General features: G+C 40.7%; 1 protein-coding gene and 1 pseudogene across 4 annotated transcripts; both read right to left on the bottom strand.

Moving 5' to 3' along the window:
- Nucleotides 1-4: 4 nt before the first annotated feature.
- LOC120564435 (cingulin-like protein 1) lies at nucleotides 5-11,246 on the bottom strand. Of its 4 annotated transcripts, none has more exons than XM_039809391.1 (19): nucleotides 11,152-11,246; nucleotides 8,683-9,681; nucleotides 8,515-8,609; nucleotides 7,814-7,919; nucleotides 7,614-7,709; nucleotides 7,380-7,528; nucleotides 6,725-6,866; nucleotides 6,403-6,615; nucleotides 6,103-6,309; nucleotides 5,863-5,967; nucleotides 5,516-5,668; nucleotides 5,191-5,361; nucleotides 4,710-4,862; nucleotides 3,281-3,370; nucleotides 2,040-2,123; nucleotides 1,288-1,412; nucleotides 912-1,020; nucleotides 654-817; nucleotides 5-547 (listed from the first exon to the last, which is right to left on the bottom strand). In XM_039809391.1, exons 2-19 carry the CDS (start codon nucleotides 9,652-9,654, stop codon nucleotides 469-471), a joined length of 3,213 nt encoding a protein of 1,070 aa, XP_039665325.1. In that variant the 5' UTR covers nucleotides 9,655-9,681; nucleotides 11,152-11,246; the 3' UTR covers nucleotides 5-468. The 4 variants fall into 4 exon arrangements, with proteins under 4 accessions (XP_039665325.1, XP_039665329.1, XP_039665326.1 ...); XM_039809395.1 differs by having other exon boundaries at nucleotides 8,515-8,582; XM_039809392.1 differs by lacking the exon at nucleotides 11,152-11,246 and adding an exon at nucleotides 10,982-11,141.
- Nucleotides 11,247-12,868: 1,622 nt separating this feature from the next.
- LOC120564787 lies at nucleotides 12,869-24,091 on the bottom strand (annotated as a pseudogene).
- Between the last annotated feature and the right edge of the window lie 643 nt (nucleotides 24,092-24,734).

Here is a 24,734-nt window from a genome sequence, read left to right as displayed (position 1 = left end):
CAACTTCAAATCAGATTTTTCTTTATTTGTGTGTGTCATCAGAGGACAAACATACAGCTGGATTTGTTTCTTTTAAGAGTTTCTGGAGGTGTATAAACATGAGTTAATGTTGTGAATGTATCTCACACACATTTATCCATCAGTTAAAGTTTTTCAGATTGCATCATATTAACTCACACCGCAAAGTAATAACTTAGGAAACAAATTAATCCATTTGAGATATAGGTAAATAAGCCAGTGTGTATGTTGCATTGTAAGAAGATCAGTTTGTTAGGTATTATATATACTGTAGTTATACTTGTTGCCACAAGAGGTCAGCCTTGGTAAGGTGCCACGCTATTCACAACTGGAAACATCATGAAGTCACACCTGAGTTTGTTAATCATCATGATATCATGGGTTCTTCACAGTAAGTCCAACATTTATTAATAAAGTCCAGAAAAGCATTTTGTTTTAATCACACGTCAGTCAATCAGATCCAATGTCATCCACGTCGTTCACATCGTCCTCCGCGGCCTTAATGAGAGGAGGTGATTTCCTCTTACGCCTGTTAATGCAGAAAAATAAAATGACTGGAGTTAAAGAACGACATGATTTGATGTGAACACTGTATATTCGAGGCAGAAACTCAGTGGCAGAAGGTGAGTGGTCACCTCATCTCGTTCCGCAGTGAGCTAAGTTGGCCATGAAGCTGCTCGTTAGCCTCGATCTGCTCATCCAGTTCTCTCTGCACCTTCTTTTTGGCATGTTCCAGACGCTCAATCTCCTCCTCCGCCTCATCCATCTGCCTCTTCGCCGTCTTCAGTCTCTGAGTCAGCTGCAGAGTTCACAAAAGTGAGATATTGAATCACAAGTCTGCACCTCCTGACTACAACTTTGTTTTTTTTCTTTGCGGTTAAAGACGTGTCTACCTGGTCTCTCTGGCTCTGCAGGTTGATGTGTTCCTCGTCTGTCTGCATCTTCATCTCCTTCACTTTGCGCTCCAGCTTGCGGTTCGCTTGTTGCAGGCTGTTGTTGTCTCTGAGAAGCAAAAAGCACCAGGAGATCACATCGCTGCTGCAGCTTCCTGTAACTCAACACCTTCCTAGTGTGTTTCAGACCAGAGATACTCTCACTCTTACAACCACAGGGAAAGGGATATGAGTAGGTTCAGTGCTCGACAGCTACCATCAAGTATCTGATGGAACCATAATCCAAAGTGTTATCCTGCGCTGGTAAATACAAACTCTGTATATATTTATTTTTGTTAAGAGCTATAAGGTCATTATTTAATGTGCAGGCTTTCACCTCTCTTCTCCTTGCAACCTTTCCTCGAGTTCCTGGATGCGGCTGTTCAGTTTGGAGACGAGTAAATCCTGGTTTGGCCTCTGCGATCCTTCCAAATGAGTCACTCTGCTCTTCAGGTCTTTATTCTGACAGGGAATAAAACAAAAAAAATATCATAAATTAGGCAAAGTTTAGAGGTACCCTGGGGAGTCTTTGATCAATAGTAGTGCTATGGAGCAATGTCAAAGGAGGGCACACATGCATGCACTCAATCAGGCAGATGGCGCAATACACCGTCCAGCCAATGGTTTCACATTATTCCATTGAGGAAATACAGCATTGTGTCAGAAAAGGCAGGAAAGATTAAAACTGCTAACTTGTAAACATGGACGTTGACAACGCAGGTTTCACATTTTTTAAAACAATCGGCTTTGCAAATTTTTTATGAGGAAGGAAACGCATTCAGCACGATACAAGTTGATTTTCTTTTCACTTGCGATGGCATACTCTAGGGGACGTGCTATAAGGCCAGTGTGCAATCATGATAAGAGTAAAACAGGGGAAGAGAAAAAAAATATTAGTAATAGTAATATATTCTAAATATATGTACAGTAATAAAAGTAGTAAAAATGTAAAAAGTATGACACAACTGTGTATAATAATAAAATCAGGGGACCCAAGTGTGGATTTTCAGATGAGACGTATCTAATCCAGGATCTGTTGTCAAAATAAAGAACTCTGTTTTTTTTGTGTGTGGTGTCAGAGGTCAGTACCTGTCTCTCCAGGCTCATCTTGTCACACTCCAGGTCCTGCCTGACTGCTCTCTCCTGCATCAGCTCGTTCCTCATCTGATCCATCTGTCACACCGAGAGGGAACAGCGTTCAGCATTCAGCAGTGGAAAGTAATTAAGTACATTTACTCAAGTACTGTACTTAAGTAACATTTTTAAGTAGTTGTACTTTCCCTGAATATTTCCATTTTATACTACTTATATATATTATATACTCCACCACATTTATCTGACAGCTGCAGTTACTAGTTACTGACCAGATTAAGATTTTACATAAAGAAAAATCAATTCAACACATCCATATGTGACCTCTCTTGTCATGTTTCAGATGTCTGAGTTGTTGCCAGATCAACCAGGGAGACATTTAGTCTCTAAACTTCTCATGTGGCTTCATTTGAAGACGTTTTTGAAACTCAAAGGGATCAAAGTATAAAATATATTTTACAAGACAATGCAGAAATTCAGTGAAATGTAGTGAAATGTATTTATACATTGCTGTATTGATCTGATAATTCTTCCACCACTGGCATTCAGTCAAAATATATAGCATAACGTAAATGTAAGAAGCGTAAAACGTGGGCTCTGAATCCTTAACTAATTCTTTATGCCAATTTCTAACCATAGAGTTGTACTTTCTATGTACTGCCTTACATATTGACTGAAAACACAGCCATACCTTATTAAAAAAGGGCAGCACCTGTTGACAAGCACTTTTTAGGTTAAATAAAAAGTTTTCAGCTTAATTCCTTAAGTCAGAGGAAATGCTGTCTGGTCTGAGCAGCCACATCAGATCTGAAGGCTCTCTCCTCTCTAATACCACCCAGAGGCCCAGTGAAGGGACTGTGAATAGCTGCTCACAATAGTTTGCTGTTTTTTTGTCTTTGCACTGTGTTTTGTGTCAATTAGTCTGCACCACTTTGCTCCCATGAATGGTGGCCTACTTTACAGGCGCACTGAGGACATGAGGCGACGTCAGAGATAAAGAAACATATATGAAGTCTGTAAAGTTCAGTCATGTTTCAGGGATGGTATAAAGTGGATGTTAAGAAACAAAACAAAAAATGTCTGAGAGGAAATCTGAGTACTCAGCTCTAAATCTGTTTATGATAGAAACAGATGTAGGGCTGGGTGCTCAAACTGAAGACTAAAGGGTTGTCTCTTCACAGTTGGGGAAATTTATGAATGTTAGCAAATACAAAATGAGAGTGAGGGAGTGGACCTGCCTGTTCTTTGGTTTTGTCTAATCTTTCCATCAGGCGGTCAGCACTGCTGCGCTCATCATTAAGAGCTTCTTCTAGTTGGCTGATACGTCCCTGAGAGGAGAGGAACACATGAAAAATGTGTCAAGTTTAGAAATACTGCAATACGCTGTAATGTTTAAGTACAGAGGACATGATGAATTTATCTCTTGAGGCTGTGGTTAGAAAACTGACTGACTTATTTTTTAAGGGTATTGGGTAATCATTTATGAATAAAGCTGTGGAAATAAATGCAGTGAGACAAAGTGAACAACATCTGAAAAAGATTTTGAATGTTTCTTAACTGCTGAATGGACAAGAGTGTTTGACACTGGAAAAATGGAGAAAGAGTGACAGAATGAGAACATCCAGACAGGTCTGATAACTTTGTACAGTAAACATGAGCTTCCTCAGTCGATACGCAGTTTCAACAGTCATCACACTGATGTCACTGTGTGATGTTTTGTAATCAGCAAGACAAAGTGCTGAGCTTTGAGATGTTGTTGCTACGGCACTTTTCAGCACCCTTATAGTTCACAGTGCAAATACTGACACCTGATCAGATAAACACTTCAAAACATGATAAACTGAAGCATATGTACTCTAATGAAAGAAAGTACAGTTTCTAGTTGAAAGCTCCAAATGATCATCAGTTTTTAGAAAACACATACCTGTATACAGTATGTTATTATGCCAGGGAACATCACTGTTGTCATCTAAACACACTCCACTTATGTTTAAAGTGTGACTTAAGGATGAGATCTACTGTGAGCATAGAGATATTTGATTTCATTAGGCATTTGTTAAAAAACAAGGAGCATCATAAATTCTTTGCAGGTGCTGAGTAACGATAATCTGCACAAAAAGACGGTGAGACCTGAGGAAGACAAAATATTGTCCAATATTTGCAAAAAAAAAAGAAAAATTGGGAATGAGAGATAAATGTGTGGGTAATTTTTCTTCTTCTTTCTTCTATATTCATCCATTAGCAACAAATGATTAATATTAACATAACGTTTATGCAAATATAATTCATTTTCACAAAGTATACCTATTATTTGGATACAAGTTTATCTTGTGACAGCATCTTAAAGGGGCACTCTGCCAATTTACATTTACACATCTTCAGTTTACTAGTCATATTAAGTACTACTGCCTGTGAAAACAATTGTATAATGTCTTCGTGGCTCTGGAGGGAGGTTTCCAAAGTCTGACAAGTCAGCTTGGGCTTGGAGACCACAGATTTATAACAGAAACATTGCTTTGCAAACTGGGGATGGCCAGTCAAAGAAGGTCTAACAAAAGATGAAATGTAGGATCCAGTGTTTAGATCCATGTTTGACCCATACTAGAGACTAAAAGTCAGGCTTTCTGGGACTTAGTTTCCCAAAGTTTAGGTTACTGAGACCTTTACCTCCATGACTTTGAACTGGCGCTCTCGCTCTCCCACCGTGGCTGTGTTCCTCTCGTCCAGCTCCTCCACCCTCTGCTCCAGCTGCCGGCCCCTCAGCTGGGCCTCCTGCTGCTCTCTGCGACACCGCCGCAGATCCTCCTCCAGAGGAAGCAGCTGAACACATAACAGACCACAGAACAAACACACACTGTAAGATAAGGTAACATGCTATGTCTGCTCTTAGGTAATGGTCAATCAGTCAGACATTATTATACAATTATTTAAATTAATAAACACATCTGAGACTACTTTTATACATGTTTTTAAATCTCACAAAAAAACTTTAATTGAATTGAAAATTGCTTTAAGATCCATTAAGACCTAATAAGAAGAAAATACTTAAACAAAACGGACATATCTCCTTTTTATCCTAGTGTTGATTTTTCATTTTATGTTATTGGTGACTCATGCTAATGAATCAGAGAGACAATGAGTACCACACCTCTTCCTGATGTTTTTTGGCTGCCTGTCGGTATTTCTCCAGCTCTGCTCCCTTTTCCTGCAGCTGTCTCCGCAGCTCGTCCAACTCCCTCTGACTCTTGTCTCTGGCCTCATCGACTTGGTTCTGAAGTACATCTGTAGACGCCTCGCACTCCTCCATAATGCTATTCATCTGAGACAAACAAAGAGCTTCTACAGTGAGATAAGTGGACCTCTTTGGGTGTATGAACAAGTCTGGCTTCAGAGTTAAGATAACAGATTTGCAGGTCTTATTTGGCTCCAAATGTTGCCTTGAGGCCAATAAATAGTCCAGGTCCACCTCTCACCTTCCTCTGCAGTTGCTCCACAGTCCTGTCCTGCAGCCTCCTCACATCCTCTAGCTCAGTTTTAGTCTTCCACAGCTCCTCTATTTGTTTCCTCTCCTCCTTAAGCTTCTCCTTCAGGTCCCTGTGTTCATGGTTTAGCTTGGTTAACTTACCCTGGGAAAAAACACACAAAGGAAACGGAATGACTGTGAGCTTCCAAGCAAGGCTAAAAAGACGGTGTAGAGGCAAGAAACGTGGAGAGAGGGGATGGCATGCAACAAAGTACGTTGTAGTTACATGGTATGCATGTGAGACCACCACAATTCAACCAAGCGGTTACTCTGAAGCTAACAGCAGCCTTGCTTTACCTGCACGTCCTCTAAGCGAGTGAGCAGCGACTGGTTAGACTGACACATCTCCTCCTCATTCCTCCTCACATCTTTCAGCACTTCCTCAACCTGCTGCTTTTCCCTCTAGGGAACAAGGTAAACATAGAACACGGCAGAATAGATCACATCAGTAAGATAAATGTTGATAAAAAACAGTTAGAAGCATAACAATAAAACGTAAACTAGATATGTTCCTCTTGTCTCCATAAAGTTTCCCACCTCTAGCTGTTTTTCTCTCTGCTCCAGCAGTCTCTCTGTGGCTTTAGACTCCTGGATTGCCTGACTCAGCTGATCCACCTTGATGTTCAGCTCCTGCACCTTTCCTCTCAGCTGATCACTGTCCTGGCTCAGCTCCTTTAACTGCACGTTAGCTGAATTTCTCTCTTCCTCTGCTTTATCCTTCTCTTGACCCAGCAGAGCACTGCTCTGTGACACAGGACGGAATAATAAATGATGAAAACATGTTTTAGCTTTAGGAAATAAAGAGAAGTAGTAGAGATGCATTTCATGCCCTGTTACCTCTTTAGCCAGCTCTAAATCCCTGAGCAGCATTTCAAGCTCATTCTCATATTCATCCTTCAGAGCAGTCATGTATGTGTCATGAGTCTCCACCTCCTCTTTGAGCGCCCCCTTCAGGGCGCTAAGCTCCCTCTCCCTGCGGTGCAGCATGTCCTCCTGCTCCTCCTTCCCTTGCAGCATCTCCTGAAAGTCCAGACGCAGCTGCGCCATTTCCTGACAGACATCCATCAAAATACCACATCACTACCTAGAGTCCAGTGAAGGAGCTTTACAGCCGCTGTTGATTTGTGAAGTTGTATTTTGTTCATGTGGTTTCATTTACCTCCATAAGGACTTCTTTCTCTGTATTTATCACCTCAGCCTTCTTGGCTTGGTCCAACTCATCGTGCATCTCAGAGAGCTGCTGCTGAAGGTCTTTCATCTCCGTCTTAGATCTCTCTCTCTCTGCCTTCATCTGAGTCAGCCTGACGACATACAAAAAAAAGTATGCAGGAAAGACAGATATCATTTTAGTTCCATATTTTATATCAAGGAAAGAAGCCTGATTAACGTGCTTTAAAGTTTTAGAAAGGTGCTTGATAGAATTAGATAGCAAAATAAGATATCTGCACACTTAATCCAAATGGTATTTGACCCTGCTTTCGGTCAAATGACCATCATCAGATCATACATCACAGTTCACTTGACTGACCTTAGAGTATGAGCAGAAGCTTAGTTAAATGAAGTGAACATAGCATAGAGGTATTCTATTTAGTTCTGCATTTCAAAACCATCCCATTTAATATCAATGAAAAATGAAAAATCTAACTTAGTTTGATACACTTCACTAGACAACCAGAGAAATCATTTAAAGGAATAGTTTGACATTTTGGGAGAGTATAGCAGCCCTCATTTAGCTGATAAGGTTTGCATATTTTTTTTACATAGCACAGTTTTCATTGTAATCTTCCTGAATGACCCAGAGGTCAGATTCTTACTCGAGTTTGGTAGACTGAAGTTTGGCCTCGATCTCAGCCAGTCTGTCGCTGAGTTTGCACAGCTCCTCCTGGCTTTTGGCCAACTCTTCCTGAAGTTTCTTCTTCTCTGTCCTGGCCTTTTCACAAGCCTTGGCTAGAGTCTTTTCATTCTGCGCAACACAACAACGTCATCAGTCACAGAAAAAATAAGTGAGTGTTTTAGAGATGAACCAGCAGGATGGGACTGCACTGCACCTTAATCTCTGTTTCCAGTTTCTGCTTTAATTCAGACACTTCTTTCTCCAGCGCTTCCTGTTTCTCCTGCAAAAGCTTCACCTCGGCTGCACAATCCTACATATGTGGAAACGCCCAACATTATGGTTAGTTTCAGACCAAGACATTAAATCATGCTAACCAGTGATCAACACTGGCAAACATCTCATCCCAACACACACTTTCTCCTCCTCCTCCACATTTTCAGCAGTCTTCCACTTGACATTGTTGACCCTTTGAAGCAGCTGGGTAACTTTCTTCTGAGTGGTGGAGTCATCATCAGTCGTCCTGAGAAGCAAGAAAAATATTTCACAAACACTCTAACAGTACTGACAAGGTGTAATGATATCATTAAATGTAACCAGTTGCTAAACAAAGGCATGGCAGTGCAGGACCTCTCCATGGAGTGAAAGGAAAAGGTGTAACTCTTTTCACAGCGTTATTTAAACACTCTAGTTTAGAAAATATATTTTTTTAAAGCCACTGATGGATCATAAAAACTTTCCATGTGAAGAAGTTATTTTATCAGTGGAAAGAAGTACATGCTCTGCATTCCTGACTGCTGCGTGAGCACACACAGCTGGAGCAGAATCCCCTTATCTGACTACACTACATGATCACAACTACAAGCTAATCACTAAAAGGTGTCGGGTTAAAAAAAAGAGAAATAAAGAAAACAAATCTTTTCATTTTGGAACTTTGGAGCTGAAAGTGCAAATGCAAACTCATTTATTGAGCCGTTTTAAAGGAATAATTCAACATTTAGGTAACATGCTTTTTCGCTTTCTTACCAAGAGTTAGAGCAAGAAAGCAAATAACCATATTTCCCAAAATGTCAAACTATTTCTTTAACTAAAAGTGCTCAGTGCTGAGCGGCGCTTACCCATCCTGGAGGTAAGTGAACAGCATTTGTTTTGCTGTGTCTTCAGGTGGGTCTACTGAGAGTTCTTGCTGTCCTTTCAGAAGATCAGGAGTGACCTGTTTAAGGAAAATGCAGCAAATAAATACACCCTTTTAAATGACAACTGTGCCCTGGTGCTAATCTCTTTACCTGTGTTTCTCTTTCATCAGTTTCATCAGTCTGGTCACTATATAACCTGGAGATGGAGGGTTTCTCTGCTCTGTGAAGTAATTTTGCAGCATGTGGAGACATCGTCTCTTTTCCATGGTGTCCTTTAAGCAGTGTGCTGGGCTTGTTCTCCTCCCTTGCCAAAGAGGCTTTTCCGTCAAGGAGTCGAGCCCTGGCTGACCCCGGAGGATATATCCCACCTGGGGTCTCACCCCTGATGCCCTTCAGAGACGAGGGACTGCTGGAGGAAGAGGAGGACGACGAGGAGTACGAGGTTGGACCGCTGTCCGCGCTGCGCGACCTTCGACACTGCTCTGGGTCCAACCTGTTCCTTGGGCCTGCCCTTCCCCTCCGCTGGCTGCTGTTGAACTGGCTTATTAGCTTCCCTACAGATATGAAGGAGTCTGTACCCACTGAGTTTGGGGACCTTGCAGGGACTTGTCTACATGAGGAAGGTGTCTTGTTCTGGGCCACCTCACTCTGGTCTCCCACTGTGCCCTCAGCAGGTAGAGGGATCCTGGGTTTGGTCACATTAGCAGTCTCAGAAAGAAGGCCAGTGTTTAGCTCTCTAGGTCGAGCAACTGAAGCTGCTGAATGACGGACTAAGTTCAGGTTATTACTTTCAGGGTCATAAGGTCTCAGAATCTCTGGGTGTTTCTGATAATGAAATGCGGGGGAGGTTGCAGTCCTCTGTGACTCAGAGGGAGAATGTCTTTCATCCACAGACCTCCTCACCATGCCAGGATTGTACCCCGCCTGGTGAGTGATGACTGAGACGTCCCGGTGGATCTCCTGGCCAGAACTGTTCAGAACCACGTAGGGTTGACCTTTAATCCCTTGGATCTGCACCCTAACTCCAAACAAGTTGTCCTGGCTGCCTCTGGGACTGTGTTGCTGTATGCAGCTCTTCTGTATCCTGATATCCGGTGAGCCGCTCAGTCTGTGAGACTCCATCGTGACTCTGCTGGATTAACAGATGAACTGGTGAAAAAAAAAAAACGACACGTTACAAATGACACTGAAGGAGGCTGTCAGACCCTGCATGGGAATTGGAGAATGGGAGGTTGGTGTTTACACAACATTGGAGCAGGGTCAGAGCCACACTGGGACACAATGACACACATCCAAGGAGCTCCTCACACAGCTGCATTCAGCCGACATGAAGAATAAGTGGGCACTGACGAGAGCCTGATATTGCTGTGCAATGAAAACAGCTCCTCCTGTGTGCTCATGACAGTGTACTATTGTACAACTGCATGACGACTACAACTGGCCGGGGTCTCCAAGTCGTCACCCACTTCATGGTATGACACTTGAGGAAAATGTTTGTCATCAAATATGTTACTGTGAGCCACAAAAACAAAGGAGGTGTTGTGCAGCAGACAAAACGGTATCTTCTTAAGAGCACTATCCTGGTGGCTTTAATTAATAATACAACAGTTTGCAGATTATTTACAATAATAATAAAACAATTGCCTATTGGTACCACTTTCTAATAAGGCACACTTTAAGGTTTTAAAGTTGTAGGTTCTATAATTGTTTTAATAATGTTATTAATGTTTTATACATCAGTTATTAAGTCATTAACAAGAACAACTTTTGGGTTGCCAGGTTGTGGTAAATCCTCCTCCAGCATTGCTTTGACACTTGCTTTGTCTTTGTAGCTGTTTGACCACCAAATTCCATTTGTTACCAACTTTAAGTTACTAGCATCGGCTACTTAACATACAGTTAGTCATACAGTCAATTCAAGAGCTAAAAGGACAAACCCAGTGTCATGGTGGACGAGGATTTTGTACAACTTGGCAACCCAAAGTATGTTCTTATTAATAGCTTATAACTGTTCCATGAAACTTCAGTAAAATATGTATTAATTATTAGCAACGCCACTAGTTACAGCTTATAAACCTTTAATAACGTGTGCTTTATTAGAAAGAGGAACATTTTAGTTAACCAAATTAAGTTCCTATGCATTTGTCCAATAGCCTATAGGCTATATAAAAAAAAAAGATTTTTCTTTTATTATTTTCTTATGTTGGCATCACACTTTTGAACACATTTTGAAGTTCCACTGTTTATGACTGAACCCCATGCAGGCAGCATGCGGATCTGCGTTTATCCGGTTTCACTAAATAAACTTTTCACCCTTTTAACGGTAAACAAAGTCTAGCCTACAGTTTGCGAAAACATATAGGCTGCTGGCACATTAAATTAAGGTTAATTCATCTAAGGAACATCAATCAAAAAGTATATCACACAAAAACTGTAGCTTTATACTCACAGATGAAGAAAGAAGATGAAAAAATACCTCAGCGTATCAAAGGCTACTTTAAGATCCCTAAACTCACCACTGAGCCCCGCAGATACATTACAAGTCGCTGTAGAAGAATGTCGTGTTGTTATTTTAAGGAAATATGCGTTGTAAAGGCATCGATCTGAACTGAAACTTACCAGCTGTGTGTCCCGTCTGAGTAGTTTTGAACAGAGTCCTCCTCCTCCTCCTCCTTCTCTGTGGCTCAGCGCATCCTGCCTCCGCCCGGACACGATCCCTGTCCCGCTCAGAGAGGCGTTCACTGCCGCCACTGTGTCAGATATTCAATCCATATGACTTTCTGTAGCTAAGTGCTTAATATGCTGACATAAATGGATTTATAGGAAACGAAAAATGATCAGAACAATCGGACCATTTATTACAAGTAGCTTACTGTTAGCTTTGAATATTCCTAAACCAAGAAGGAAAAGTTTGTCACTGGTCCTGTAAAATTGCTTTTATATGTTTTTATTGAACAACACATTAGAGGAAAGAGGCAGTAGATAGATAGATAGATAGATAGATAGATAGATAGATAGATAGATAGATAGATAGATAGATAGATAGATAGATAGATAGATAGATAGATATTTTATTGATCCCCAAGGGGAAATTCAAGGTCCCAGTAGCTTACAGACATCACACACAATGTACATCATAAACATGATGATAAAATAACAAAAGAAAAGATACTAAATACAATATCCACATGAATTTACTAAGGGATGTATAAGCATGAGACGCTTGCAGTGACAGGGCAGGTAAGGTGCTCTATGGTAAGGAGTACCACAGTAGATGTCCTGTGACATATTTAGGGTTTCAGTTGGACTTCTTTCTGTGTAAAAAAACATGTTCATGTGGGGATAATGGTAAAAAGATCCTCATCAAATACTTATTTCGGATCATTCGGGTGCCCCTGAATTACATCTTTGTATGATGGCCTTGGATAAATGTTTTTTTCTGAACTGGTTTCTGAATGGGAGCACTTCTATAAATAGACCACAAGCTATGTGAACGTCCTTTATTGGAGAGTTGACAGGAGAGAACTGACAAGAAATGAAGGGAGAGACAGGGGGATGACAGGCAACAAAGGTCCATGCAGAGTCAAACCTAGGATGTTTCGATTACATGGTCAGCCCCTTGAAAAGTCCCCTTTATAGGCGACCTTGACTCTGGGCCATTTTTTAGATTGTAATTTTGTAGCATTTAACAGCAACTTTGTAAAAGAACTGTTTCTTTTAGCTGATGTAGTTTGTAATGTTTGGTCTTTGCTGTTATACAGCTCAGGCTTTACTAAACGTGTTAAAGCTACATTGTATCATTTTCAGTTTTTGTGATCAGCAACTATTTTGTTTCTTTTAGAACTTTGTACTTCACATTCATGACCTTGAGAATTTTGGCTTTTCTTTACTTTCCTACCTCATTAATCAGCTCACAACTCCCCAGATTTGTCTTGTGACCGCTCGGCGGGAGGGGCCCGACACCTAGGTTGGAAACCACTGGAAAAAACTGTAACTAAAACTAGCTGCACATGGACCAGCTGCAACAGTTAAATGACAATAACAATCTAACAATGACTACAACCTTCTTATAATGTAGTATATGGTAATGTATAAGTCGCAAAGGCCAAATACTTTTACTTTTGATACTTTAAGTGCATTTTGCAGATATTTAGGTACTTTTCCTTGACTACACTTTTGAATGCACTAGAGTAGTTTTACATTGTTGTATTAGTACTTTGACTTAAATAAAGGCTTTGAGTTCTTATTCCTACACTATACTGTATGTATACAGTACAGTAGGTGTGTGTGTGCATGTGTTTTACTAAAACATATTACAGAACATACAGACACAAACTATTTGAAAAAAAGACATTTATTGCTACATTATCATTTTGACACATGCCTTTAGGCTACTTCAAACTGTACACGTACTGTACATGTTATGATATTATTATTCAGATTATGTTTGATTATTATTTGTTTAGCAGTGTGATAAGCAAACAAGACATCAATTATTCTGGAATACTGTATTGCTCAGAGCATGAACTGTGGCTACATCTAGTGAAACTGCACAAGGGTTTTCTTATATAAAAGTAAATAGAGACATTATGAAATTCACAATTTTTGTATAAAAGATAAGTTACATAACTTATAAAAACAAATGTAATGTTCTATTAAAAACTCAAACATGCAAAAAGCTTGGACTACGTCTGAAGAGTGATAATTACACTGAGAAGAAGAAGGATTCTGTCCACCAGTGTATCATTAAGTGTAATCCTGTCAACAGTGCTACAGTATAACACATATTTTTAACAAATATACAAATAACAGATAATGCCCACACGTTAAAGAACATTCTCGGAGATCTGTTCATTCACAGAATGGTCAAACTCCTGCACATACACACACACACACACACACACACACACACACACACACACACACACACACACACACACACACAAACAGAACCGCTCACACACACCACAGGACAAACTGTTGTCTGAACACACAGATGTGGGAATGTCAGTCCTCTGAGCTGGTGGAAATCACGAGTGTACCTGGTAAATGGTGATACACTGTCAGAAAACATATCTGGATCTGCGAAAAAATCTAAAACTGCAGATGACACCTCGTCACTACTGGGTTTCTTCCTTTCAGATATATTCAAAACGGACAGATAATCAATAAATATACAAAATATGTACAAAACATCTGCAGCTTACAATGCATTTGTCTGTTACAAGTTAAGTTTAGGCACAAAGTTAGAAGTCCGTTTGGGAAGCAAGGAGATGATTGTTCAACTGAGAGTTGGACACCTTCCACTCTGGTCAGAATTTAGAAGAAACACTGGATGTCCAAAACAGCTGGACGCTTCCTGGGATGCACTTCACGCAACATCTGGACATCAAAGACACAGAGATAATTACAAAATGAGACCTTTCATATACATATTATTACAGTAATGTTCCAAATATTGTTTGGTAGCATTAACATTTTTTCAACAACAATATTCTTAAAAGAAACATATTTTCTGTTGGCTAAAAAACTTCTAACATGCATCTATCATTTTGGAAAATGCTTATCACAGATGTATAACTGTTTACGTGACTGTAACTGCAAAAGTGAAGGTTTCCTACTTGATTGCTGGATTTGCAGTAGTTATTACAGTAGTAGATGCTCAGAGGTGGCCCATGGGGTTTGCTGGGTCTGTCAGGCTGGGATGGAAAGCAAGATGCATGGACTGTGGATCCGTCATGACTGCAGACGCCTTCTCTTCCTCTCTTCTTCGCAGACACGCTGCCTTCGGGTTCAGGTTCCTCTCTGTGGGATTCAATAATGGGTTAGCGTTTGACTAAATAAAGAAGTTGAAGACGTGTACCCTTTTGTAATGCAGATTCAGGAATTTCAGTTCTGGGGAAACTGTTAGAAAATACCTCATGAATTCCTGCTTTGGATGTCGACTTTTCTGTCATTATTAATCTTAGTGTATCACCAATTATTGTGTCATAGTGGCTTTAAAGCGGTTCTAATCAATATTTGTATATTACTGATCAATTTGACTACATGTATTGTAAAATATGTCACTCGTGACAAACCCACGGACAATGCACCAGATTGCTGTTTCTCTCAGCTCATTGTTTTCATTTTACGGCTCGCAACTTTAATGTTTTGGTTCACTCTCTCAGCTCTCATCAGTGTAGTTTTGGGTGAAAAGGCCCACTGTACACTACCTGCCCAGCATCAAACAGCAAACAGATGAAGTTAGTGACTAACTGGTGAACATAGTGGAGCATTTAGCTGGTGCTGATATTTCCCTCAGGAGTTAGTGGGCAGACCTAAAACTTACATTCTTCAGGTGGATATGACAGATGAATGATAATGTTGCCCAATTTCTGTTAATTGTGTAAAAAGCCAATTGTGTTGCCCCCAAGGTTTAAAAAGATATTTCACTTTGGATAAACTGCGACTAAAAACATGTTTAGAATCTGTAACCAACTGGTTACTGTCATACACTAACTCCCAACCCCTAGTTGGTGGTTTCTATCTTATCTTCACTCTCTACATTACGTATTTGACTTGACATGGAAACATCTTAGGATACACTGACCTCTGACTTGTTGTTCCAGGCTAAGGATCACTGCCACGGCCTGGTGCAGCACCAGCAGCTTGGTCTGTGGCTTCTCACTCTTCAGGTGCAGCTGACACATGTGGCCCAGCTCCTTAAAGGCCTCGTTGATGTCCCGCACACGCAGACGCTCACGGGCGTTGTTGGCCATCCTCCTGTCGCGCTCACGTTCGGCCTTCTGCTCTGGGCTCAGATCCTCATCCTCATGGATACTACAACATAAATCGGATTTATATGAGAAAACACTGGTAAGGATGCTAATTAACAGTTACAGATTTAACTGATGTTAAAGCTTCAGTGGATCACACATAAGAGTTGAGTTATTTTGTGGGTCTTTCTGCCCTCTGCTGGTCACAGCGGACATCATGTAATTGAGTCTCCTATCATCTGAGATACCCTCATTTGTTCTGTGAAATGGCCTTACATAGTATATTGACAAAATGCTAATGTGATCAAGCGCACATTTATTAATAATTAATCCATGAGAGTATTTACGTTTTTTTGTTTTTTGCACATCTCTACTCTGTCAATAACTATAGATATTTAAGAGATGCACTTTTAGTCACCTTTTAATAATTATTTTATTATCTCAATCACTGTCTCATTTAGTTTGAAAAAGAAACCAAAACAAAGAAACATGTCCAGTAGAAAAAGTGTTGCTGGGCAATCGTTTACATATGCCAACATCGATTTCCCTCAACTAGATTATAGAGCTAAAAAAAAGAAGAAAACATGGTTTGTCCTTAAGTGACCTTTGAAACTGGAGAGACCAGGACGTACACTCAAATTAATCTGTGAGATTTTCAAGATGTACAGTCTGGCTCATTTAGACCAAAAAACATGTTCATAAATTTAAAATGCCATCCTTCATCATCAACGATTAAGTCTGATGTCACAGATACAGTAGAGCTGAAACAATTTGTTGATTAATTGATAGTTGATAAAACAGAAAATTAATTGGCAATTGAGTGAGTGATGTGCAACTGAATGCAAACGTGTTTAATTAATTTATTAAGCAAAAAAAAGTAAAACACTCCCTATTTCCAGCTTCTCAAATGTGAGGATTTGCTGCTGTTTAATTGTGTAATTTGAATGGATTTTGGGGTTTTGGACTGTTGGTCAGACAAAGCAATTCTTTAATATCACACTGGCCTCTGGGAACTTGTAACAGAGGTTTTTGATTAATTGAGAAAAAGAATCGGCAGATTATTTGGTAATGAAAAAAGTTGTCAGTTGCCATTCTAGTTACAATTAATACAAGTGCAGTGAAAACTCATCCTATACTGCATTTTACTCTTATACTGGGTATAATATAAGTACGGTATAAAAAGACTTATTTTGGTACCCCTTGTGTTTTGGAGATTTTTTTCCGATAACCCCACCACCAAAATACACCTTTCAATCATTTATGTCTTAAACATTCACTGTATGTCATGCCAACTCCTCTTTTTTTCCTCATTTAATTTACTGCAACTTAATGCAACATGAAGAAGAAATATGAGGCAGAGCTAAATAGGCTCGCTTGGACACAGCTGCCCTTCACAGCAAGGGTTCTGACAGACAGTGTTTTAAATTAGTGGACACCGAAAGGCAAGAAGGCTCCAATACTTGCCTTTGAGTGAGGGACTTTTATTTTGAAATCTGCTGTACTATTTTACTGTCACAAAATACATGCATATATATTCATGAATCATGCAAACCACAATTATTTTAGTCCACTGAGTCTTCAATGATCACACTGAACTAGTTTTTCCGACCAGGGGAATGCTGTTTTTTTCCTACTTGTAGGAAAGCAGGAAAGTGGTACTGTTTACCTGTTACATCCGCTGTTTTCTCCTTGTGTTTTGTGTTCGCTCTCCTCATCTGATCTCTGGCTGTCAGAGCTGTGACTGTGATTGGTGTGCATCATCTCTTCCCTATGCCCACTTTCCATTTTCAGCTCCAGATTACTCTGAACTCCCAGACCTCCTGTGGGAGATCACACATAATTAAAAACATATACAGCATACATATTTAAAATGCGAGATCTCTTAAGTCCTAATGGCTCAAAGGTTCAAACGTTCAGATAAAAGAGGTGAAATATATGAGTGCAGCAGCCTTTACCTCCACTTTGCATGGGCTTAAGAGTGGCCCTCTGTCTGGCTGAATATGGGTGGCCATTTTGTGTGCGGTTCTGGAAGGCTGAGTGGTTGTTGTTCATATTGACTGCTTCAACCTTTATGACACACAAAAAAAGGAATGATATATTAATATGTTCATAAGACAGCGAGCCTGGCTCAGTCACATACAACTTTTAGATCCAACCAATGACAAATAAGTCACAAAACCAACATCTGCCTCCTCATTTCCGACGTAATACTGGGTAGATCTCTCGCTCTACAGAATTAATTTAATCTCAGACAATCTTAATCCTTCCCTTAAAACTACTATATACTCCCTACACATATCACTAATTCTCTTCAGGAATGATTCATTTTCGACGGACACATCATTTGGAAAAATAAAAGTGAGAGAATTTAATACCCCCCCTCCCCCAAAGGATTACACTAAAAATCCTTTCCATATATACTTCCACTCCAGCTGGGCCAAAATCCCCATGTCTGCTGAAAGGGAAACATCCTGGAATGGGAACTGCACAATACAGGCGTCCCCCATCACCCCACAGTGGAATTAGAGTCTGCACATAGTGTGCACTCTCCATACAAGGCTGACGCGTCACAGCGCTCTCCCATTGTGCTCAGTTTCCTATTTCAAGGACAACAACCTTTACATGAGGAAAACATGCAGACATAGCGGGTGGAAAATTCCTGAAACTGAATACCAACACACACACACACACACACACACACACACACACACACACACACACACACACACACACACACACACACACACACACACACACACACACACACACACACACACACACACACACACACACACATATATAGGATTTCCATACACGCTGCCCTGTCCTTCCATCAAAGAAAGGGTTGCTAACCATGGCTGAAGTGTTGCAGGTGAGCGGTAGAGTGCTGGCAGATCCCAGGTGGCCGTGGAGGTTCTGGTTTAGCAGGCCGTGGATGTCAGTGGGTAGGCCGGCTGTGGGGCCCACAGCGTGGTTCCTCAGGACGTGGATCACATCGTCCAGTCTGTCTAGTCGGTCCTCCACCTGAGACTGCAAACACAATGTTTTTTTGTAGCATTTGCCAATCTAGACACAGTTTTTAATATCCTCTGAGTTAAAGATGAGACATTTAGTTTTAACAAATTGCAGCTCTAAAATTCATTCTTTCAAAAAAGTCACAAAGTAACAAAAAAGGTAAGTTTTTGGAATGATAGAAACCTTATTGTTTATTGAGGATCCCCATTAGTCATCACCGTAGTGAAGACTATTCTTCCTGGGGGTCCAACCTTAAAGGAATAGTTCAATATTTTGATAACTAGCATTATTTACATTCTTGCCAAGAGGTATCTGACAAAATCAATACCACTCTCATGTCTGTGCATTAAATATGAAGCTACAGCCAGCAGCCGGTTAGCTTAACTTAACAGGCTAACCCTGTTTCATCCAGTTTCCAGTTTTTATGCTAAGCTAGGCTAAGGTATCAATCTTCTCTGCTAACTCTTGGCAAGAAAGCAAATAAGCCTATTTTAAAAAAATATGAAGCCATTTCTTTAAGGTTACCATCATTCCAAAAGAATTCAGTCCACACACTTTATGTACAGTGCAAACTGTAAGTTAAGTTTTAGTTTTCCCACATTTGTTGCCATTTGCAGTCTCTTTTGGGTGTTTGCTGCAGAGTATAAAATTATTATATTGGTATTTTTATAATAGTCCAAATTCTTGTAGGTATGTGCACATACTAATGCATTTACTTGTTTATTTGTTTGAATATACTTTTATTAAATTTTTTTTTTTAGGTTTTTTATATTGAGTATACATTTCTTGTCTTTCGTACTTTATTGCATTTTTTTCCTTATTATATTTGCTGCAATGCTCTCATGAGTTTCATTTATTTATATATCCATTCATTCATGACACAATAATAATTTTAACATCAGGCATGTGATATCATATTATATCATATATATATTAGGTCTTTACCAATGATATAAGTGAAGACTCATAGTGTGGTGACACTGATGCCTGAACTGAACTCCGGGGCCACATGTTGGTACCTGAAAGGAAGAAAACAACCAAATTAAGACCATAAAAGGTTTGGAAAATACAGAATGTAAATAATATTTCACTCTGGACAGCAGCTACAGCAGCATGTGTTACTCCAGTTTACCTGCAGGTTCAGCCACGTTGGGCAGCGGAGACGGAGACCTCACCGGTGTGGACGAGCTGGAGGGGAAGCTGCTGCTGGTGTGATCGGGGGAATAAATCTGGCAGCAGACACGGAGGGAGGGAGGGAGGGAGAGAGAGAGAGAGAGAGAGAGAGAGAGAAGGAGGGGGAGGAGTGTGAGTAGGGCATGGATCATTTTAAAAGCACAACTTGTCATTTCTGTGTAAGGTTTTACAGCTGCTGCCACAGCCTTTGGAGCAGGCTCGTAACCTGAACTAAACTCATCAATTCTGGTCATTTTACTAGTCGGCAGCCAATAAAAAGTCCAGCAGCACAAGAGTAGCCCTTCGTTAATATGCACTAGTCTGTTACAGGCAGGGACAAGCCACTATTTTCCTTTTGCATTATGCAGCTGGGGCTCTCAGGGCTTTGCTTTATGCTCTGATCTGACTGTTTGAACATAACACGGCATAGATGAGTCGATCTAATTGGATTAAGGTGGTGCATGCTTACAGGGGGGGGGGGTTTTTTTTTTTTTTTTTTTTTTTTTTTTTTTTTTTTTCAAAAAAAGGGGCCAGAGCGTGCCCAAGGTATCGCCCCCGCCCCCCCCCCAAACCTGCCCCGGGGGGGAAAAAAAAACACAATTGTATAAAAAACAGAAATATTACAATAAAGAGCAGATTAACCAGAGCTGAAATAAGCAGTGAAGATTATATTCTCCATTTCCTCACCTGTTGAATTCTCTGAGGTGTTGATTGACGGAGTGTGTGACGCTGTATTGTTGCGGTGAAAAGTGGACATTGGTGGGAGACCCCTGTTCATGTCAGCAGCCATCACTGAATGTGGCGAGTAGTCCTGAACAGTAAGCAAACACACATTACAGTCAGCAGGGGTTAAAAAGTGCTGTGCTGTCAAGATCCAAGGTCCTGGAGGTAAATCTCACCAGGTGGCTGTGTTGTGGCGGCTGCAGGCTGCTGTGGCACCCCGGCTGTGTTTGGTGGGTTGTGGCTGCTCCCAATGCACCTTCATAGCCCTGCTGGTTCAGCCCATTTACAGCATTCCAGATGTCGGGCGAATTGCTCGTCCCCTCTGAAATAGATAACAATATGTTATAGCCGGCACTGGAGCAGCATCTCAAGCAGCAGTTAAATCATGAAGCTCTACATCAGTCAATCAATGGCTGGAAAATGTTAATTTATATAACTGATGTGACAATCTTTGTCTGAGCTCTGAGAATCATAGAAAATGTACAGTTTTTAAAGGCTTTTTAAATTTGATACTCAAATTTCAATGTAATCTTAATTCTATTTTCATGCCATTGTTTGAATAGTTCTTTTAGGTGGTTCTTAAGACTAAAATATATAATAAACAACTATTGGATGGACTGCCATTACATTTCCCATTCATGGTCCCCGAGGATGAATCCAAGTAACTTGAGGGGATCCTCTGACTTTCCCTCTTGCACCACCATGAGGTTGCCGTTTGTGGTTTTAAGTGAAACGTCAACAGCTATTGGATGTATTGTAGTCAAATTATGTACACACATTCATTTCTCCCAAGAATGCATTTTAATAACTTTGTTGATCGTCTGATTTTTTATCTAGCACCATCATCAGGTCAAATTTGAATTACTTTGGTTTATGACCAAATAGTTGATGGCTGTTTTGTTATCCCTAAAAACTCATATAGTATTTGTATATGTCTTTAGGTACCACCATACTAAAGGGATGATAGGTTTGAGTTGCTAAACCCAAGCAGAATGATTCTTATTACAGTCATTGCCCCGCTACTAAAATAATCATGGTTGTTTAGTATTGTTTTTGAGCTCACCAAAAAAGGTGCTTGCGAACACATTGCTGTGGGCCTTGTTGGACGAATGTGAAGATGAGTTCTGGTTGATGTCGTCATTAGTGGGAGACTGCCCATAAACCTAAGGAGAAGAGCTTGTTTAAGGCATTGTCAACTTTGAACCACGACATAATGTACACAAACAATATTTTTCTGTCTGTCTGTAACACTCACACCAATCTTACTGACACAAACACATGAATACTGTGAGTGTGAGCTGGAGCAACAGTATTACAGAAACAAAGCAGAGAGCTGATGCACACTTAGAGCATTTGCGATAATCCATAAGCTGCAGATCCATGCACCTCCTCATCCGGATTTAGGAACCATTCACCATGAGAAATCCCTGCCCTAATCATGATCAGGTTTGGCTGGCTTCAGAAGACTGAGATACAATTTCCTCCCAAATAAAATTGCATTGCAGGCCTTTTTCTATTGTGTCCTCAGAAAGAAACCAAACAGAGAACTGAGTCTCACCCTAATGACCCCAAATAAAAGAAAATATAGTAAACGGCAAACAGATCTAAGAATTTAACTTTGGCTAATTTTTTTTTTTTATCTTTTAATTGTAAAGCACAAGGCTAGAAACTGCACATATGCAGACAAAACACACCAACACATGCTCACTCATTCAAACCCACCAAGAGGTCTGGGCTGCACCTGCACCTCCCTCGATTGCTTTGATGTGCCCCAGGAAATGAAAATAAACCTCCCTGCACAGCATCAATGGGGTGTCAGTTACCCGGACGACAAGTTCTGTAAAGCAGGCTATTAAAGACTCTCTTGAGTATGCTTGTGCTAGCACACTCACAGGCTTACATACACACACACACACACACACTCTTAAGCAGCACGCACGCATGCACGCCTCACACACGCGCACACACACACACACACACAAACACGCATGCAGCCGTGACCCTGGTTGGCATGAGTCCCATGGTGATTGTGGGCTTGGCCAAACAGAGGAGCCCCTGCCGACACTGGGCCCGTCTGAGCCGCCATGGGCAGCATATGGCGGAGGATAAAGCCAATTGTCCTCCTTACCATCAGCATAGCAGGCGACCCGTTAATAATGGTCACACCCCCGCCCCAGCACGCCCTCTCTGGCCCCCGTTGGAGAGGGGCCGTCACCATGGCATCCTCTTTTAGCATAGCATTGATTTAGGAACTATCAATCACAGCATCACAAATGATAAGGGACTTTTTTTTCAGCAAATAAAAACCACAACTAAGGGAGAATTGAAATACTATATAACCTTCATATTTGCTTGAAATACTTATTTTAAGCATGTGTCCTTTTTGGGCAATCTATTAGTTGCATTTTAAAAGTTATTTTCATCTAAAATGAACAACAACAATGTACAAAAAAAAAAAAACAGCTATATTATTTTCCCATTGTACTGTAAATGTACACAGCATTACCATGCTAGATGAGTGAAATGTCAACTTGCTATTCAGGGCCTATGCTGTGCTCCATCACGGCCAACTCCAGTCACATGCAACCAATTTTCTGCCTCTGTGATCCACGATGTCTGGATATGGTTAGTCTCACAGAGATCAAAGCTGCCTTTGATAATGGCAGCAGCGGTGGAGGGACTGCTCCAACATAGCGGGGTTAAATCAAATAGAAATAGAAGCAATCTGCTTCATGTCAAGATGTTTTCTGCTGCTAGGCCTGACTACATGGTGCTTTGCTAACAGGAAGCAAGAGTCTCACCGGTGCATTTCAACATGAGATTGTTAAAACCACAAGTGAGTGAGGTGTTACTGAACATTATTTTAGGTGCTGTGCATGGTGAGTTGTTATAAGTTGTATGATTTGTAGGTAATCATGATTTTGATTCTCAAAGAATAACATCCTTAACTTGGTTTAAATGCTTTTAATGGGGGGCGAAACAAACAAACAAGTGACCAATGGGCAACTCACAGAGAGTTTTACCTTGTTCTTGCATTAACTCTGGCAAGTTGCAACTACTGAAGTAAGAACAAGAATAAGCTTACATACCATGTACACACAACTCTTCAAGGAAGTAATGACACATTCAGCACAAACAGACATGACCTCCCCGAAACACAAAAACCTTTCTCACTCACTCACTCACTCACTCACTCACTCACTCACTCACTCACTCACTCACACTCACTCACTCACTCACTCACTCACTCACTCACTCACTCACTCACTCACACACACACACACACACACACACACACACACACACACACACACACACACACACACACACACACACACACACACACACACACACACACACACGATGATTCAGCCAGATAACACATCCCAACAAATGTTCTGTGCAGAGTAGGAAGTTATAATTCTCTTAACTTTTATACAGGTTGCACGTGAATGAATTTCCTCCTGATGCAACATTTTGAATGTCAGTTAGAGACCACTCTCTTCAACCACTATTACAGTAATGGATAAAGCTGGAAACCAGTGTTTCATTATGCAAGTCAACAAACAAGCAAACAGACCATCTGAGAAGACTATCAAAGAGTCTAGGAGCATCATCACCAAACAAACTGACAGTTTCATGTGTCCTCTGAAAATAAAACATACATATATATATAATACATGTACTCACTGGTTTCATGTTGTAGCAATACATCAATGAGTTGTTTCCTGTGCCAGAGACAGGATGAGCACAGTACATAACTCCGTCTGGTTCAGTGCAAGACTCCAAGCTCTCAATACAGTCCACAAGCAGCTTGTCTGTCCGTGTCTTTACTCATGTGGATGTAGTCCACATGCACTCCTTCCCCTAACCTACCCCTGCTGGTCATGCAGCTACCCGCAGACAACTTATGCAAATAAGGGCTGGACCATTCCAGGCAGAAGAGAGGGGTGGCCAAGGGTTGATGCTATTACTGTACTACAAGCCTGGTCTAGAATATTATAAGCAATCTTTTTTTATTTTATTAAAGAGAAGTATAACAATAAACATAGTCAGGCTGTAGTGTTTGGTGTGTGTTGATTATTAAGGAGTCTGTGCAAAATGGCATCATTAAAATATCTTGTAATTATCAGGGAATTCCCCACCGACGCATGATCAAACACCTTGACCACACCAGGGAAAAGGGAAAAAAAAGCCATAACCAGTGTGGGTTATACATTTTGTTGTTCAGCTGTCATCCTTTTCCTATGTAAAATCATTTGCAAGCAAGCTCATAAATCCCTGTTAGCAGTGATGACGGTGACGATGATTATCTCCTGTTAGGCAGGTAGAGGTTTCCAGTAAACAGAGGCTACCACACCCCTTTCTGACCTACATGTACAAATAGATCTAAATCTTTAGTTTGTAGGCACGTGTGGTGTGTTGAGCTCCTCCGGCGGCTGGGCTAAAAGTTATTTATACATAGCCTGCCTGGGTGCTGTGTTAATGTAAAACACTTAAACAGTCAGACTTCCTGTGATAAGTGAAATCCAC

Source organism: Perca fluviatilis, chromosome 8 (assembly GCF_010015445.1).
Source record: "Perca fluviatilis chromosome 8, GENO_Pfluv_1.0, whole genome shotgun sequence".
NCBI classification, from domain to species: Eukaryota; Metazoa; Chordata; class Actinopteri; order Perciformes; family Percidae; genus Perca; species Perca fluviatilis.
The sequence above is the reverse complement of the archived record's forward strand: the minus strand, read 5'-3'. Positions and strand labels throughout refer to the sequence as shown.

Bases quoted from the DNA above. Each gene is read 5' to 3' on its own strand.
- LOC120564435 (XM_039809391.1), bottom strand. From the start codon at position 9,654: ATGGAGTCTCACAGACTGAGCGGCTCACCGGATATCAGGATACAGAAG. The intron at 5,968-6,102 runs GTGGGAAACTTT...CTTGTTCCCTAG, and splicing joins AGAGAGAAAAACAGCTAGAG to AGGGAAAAGCAGCAGGTTGA. The intron at 4,863-5,190 runs GTGTGGTACTCA...TTATGTGTTCAG, and splicing joins CCAAAAAACATCAGGAAGAG to CTGCTTCCTCTGGAGGAGGA.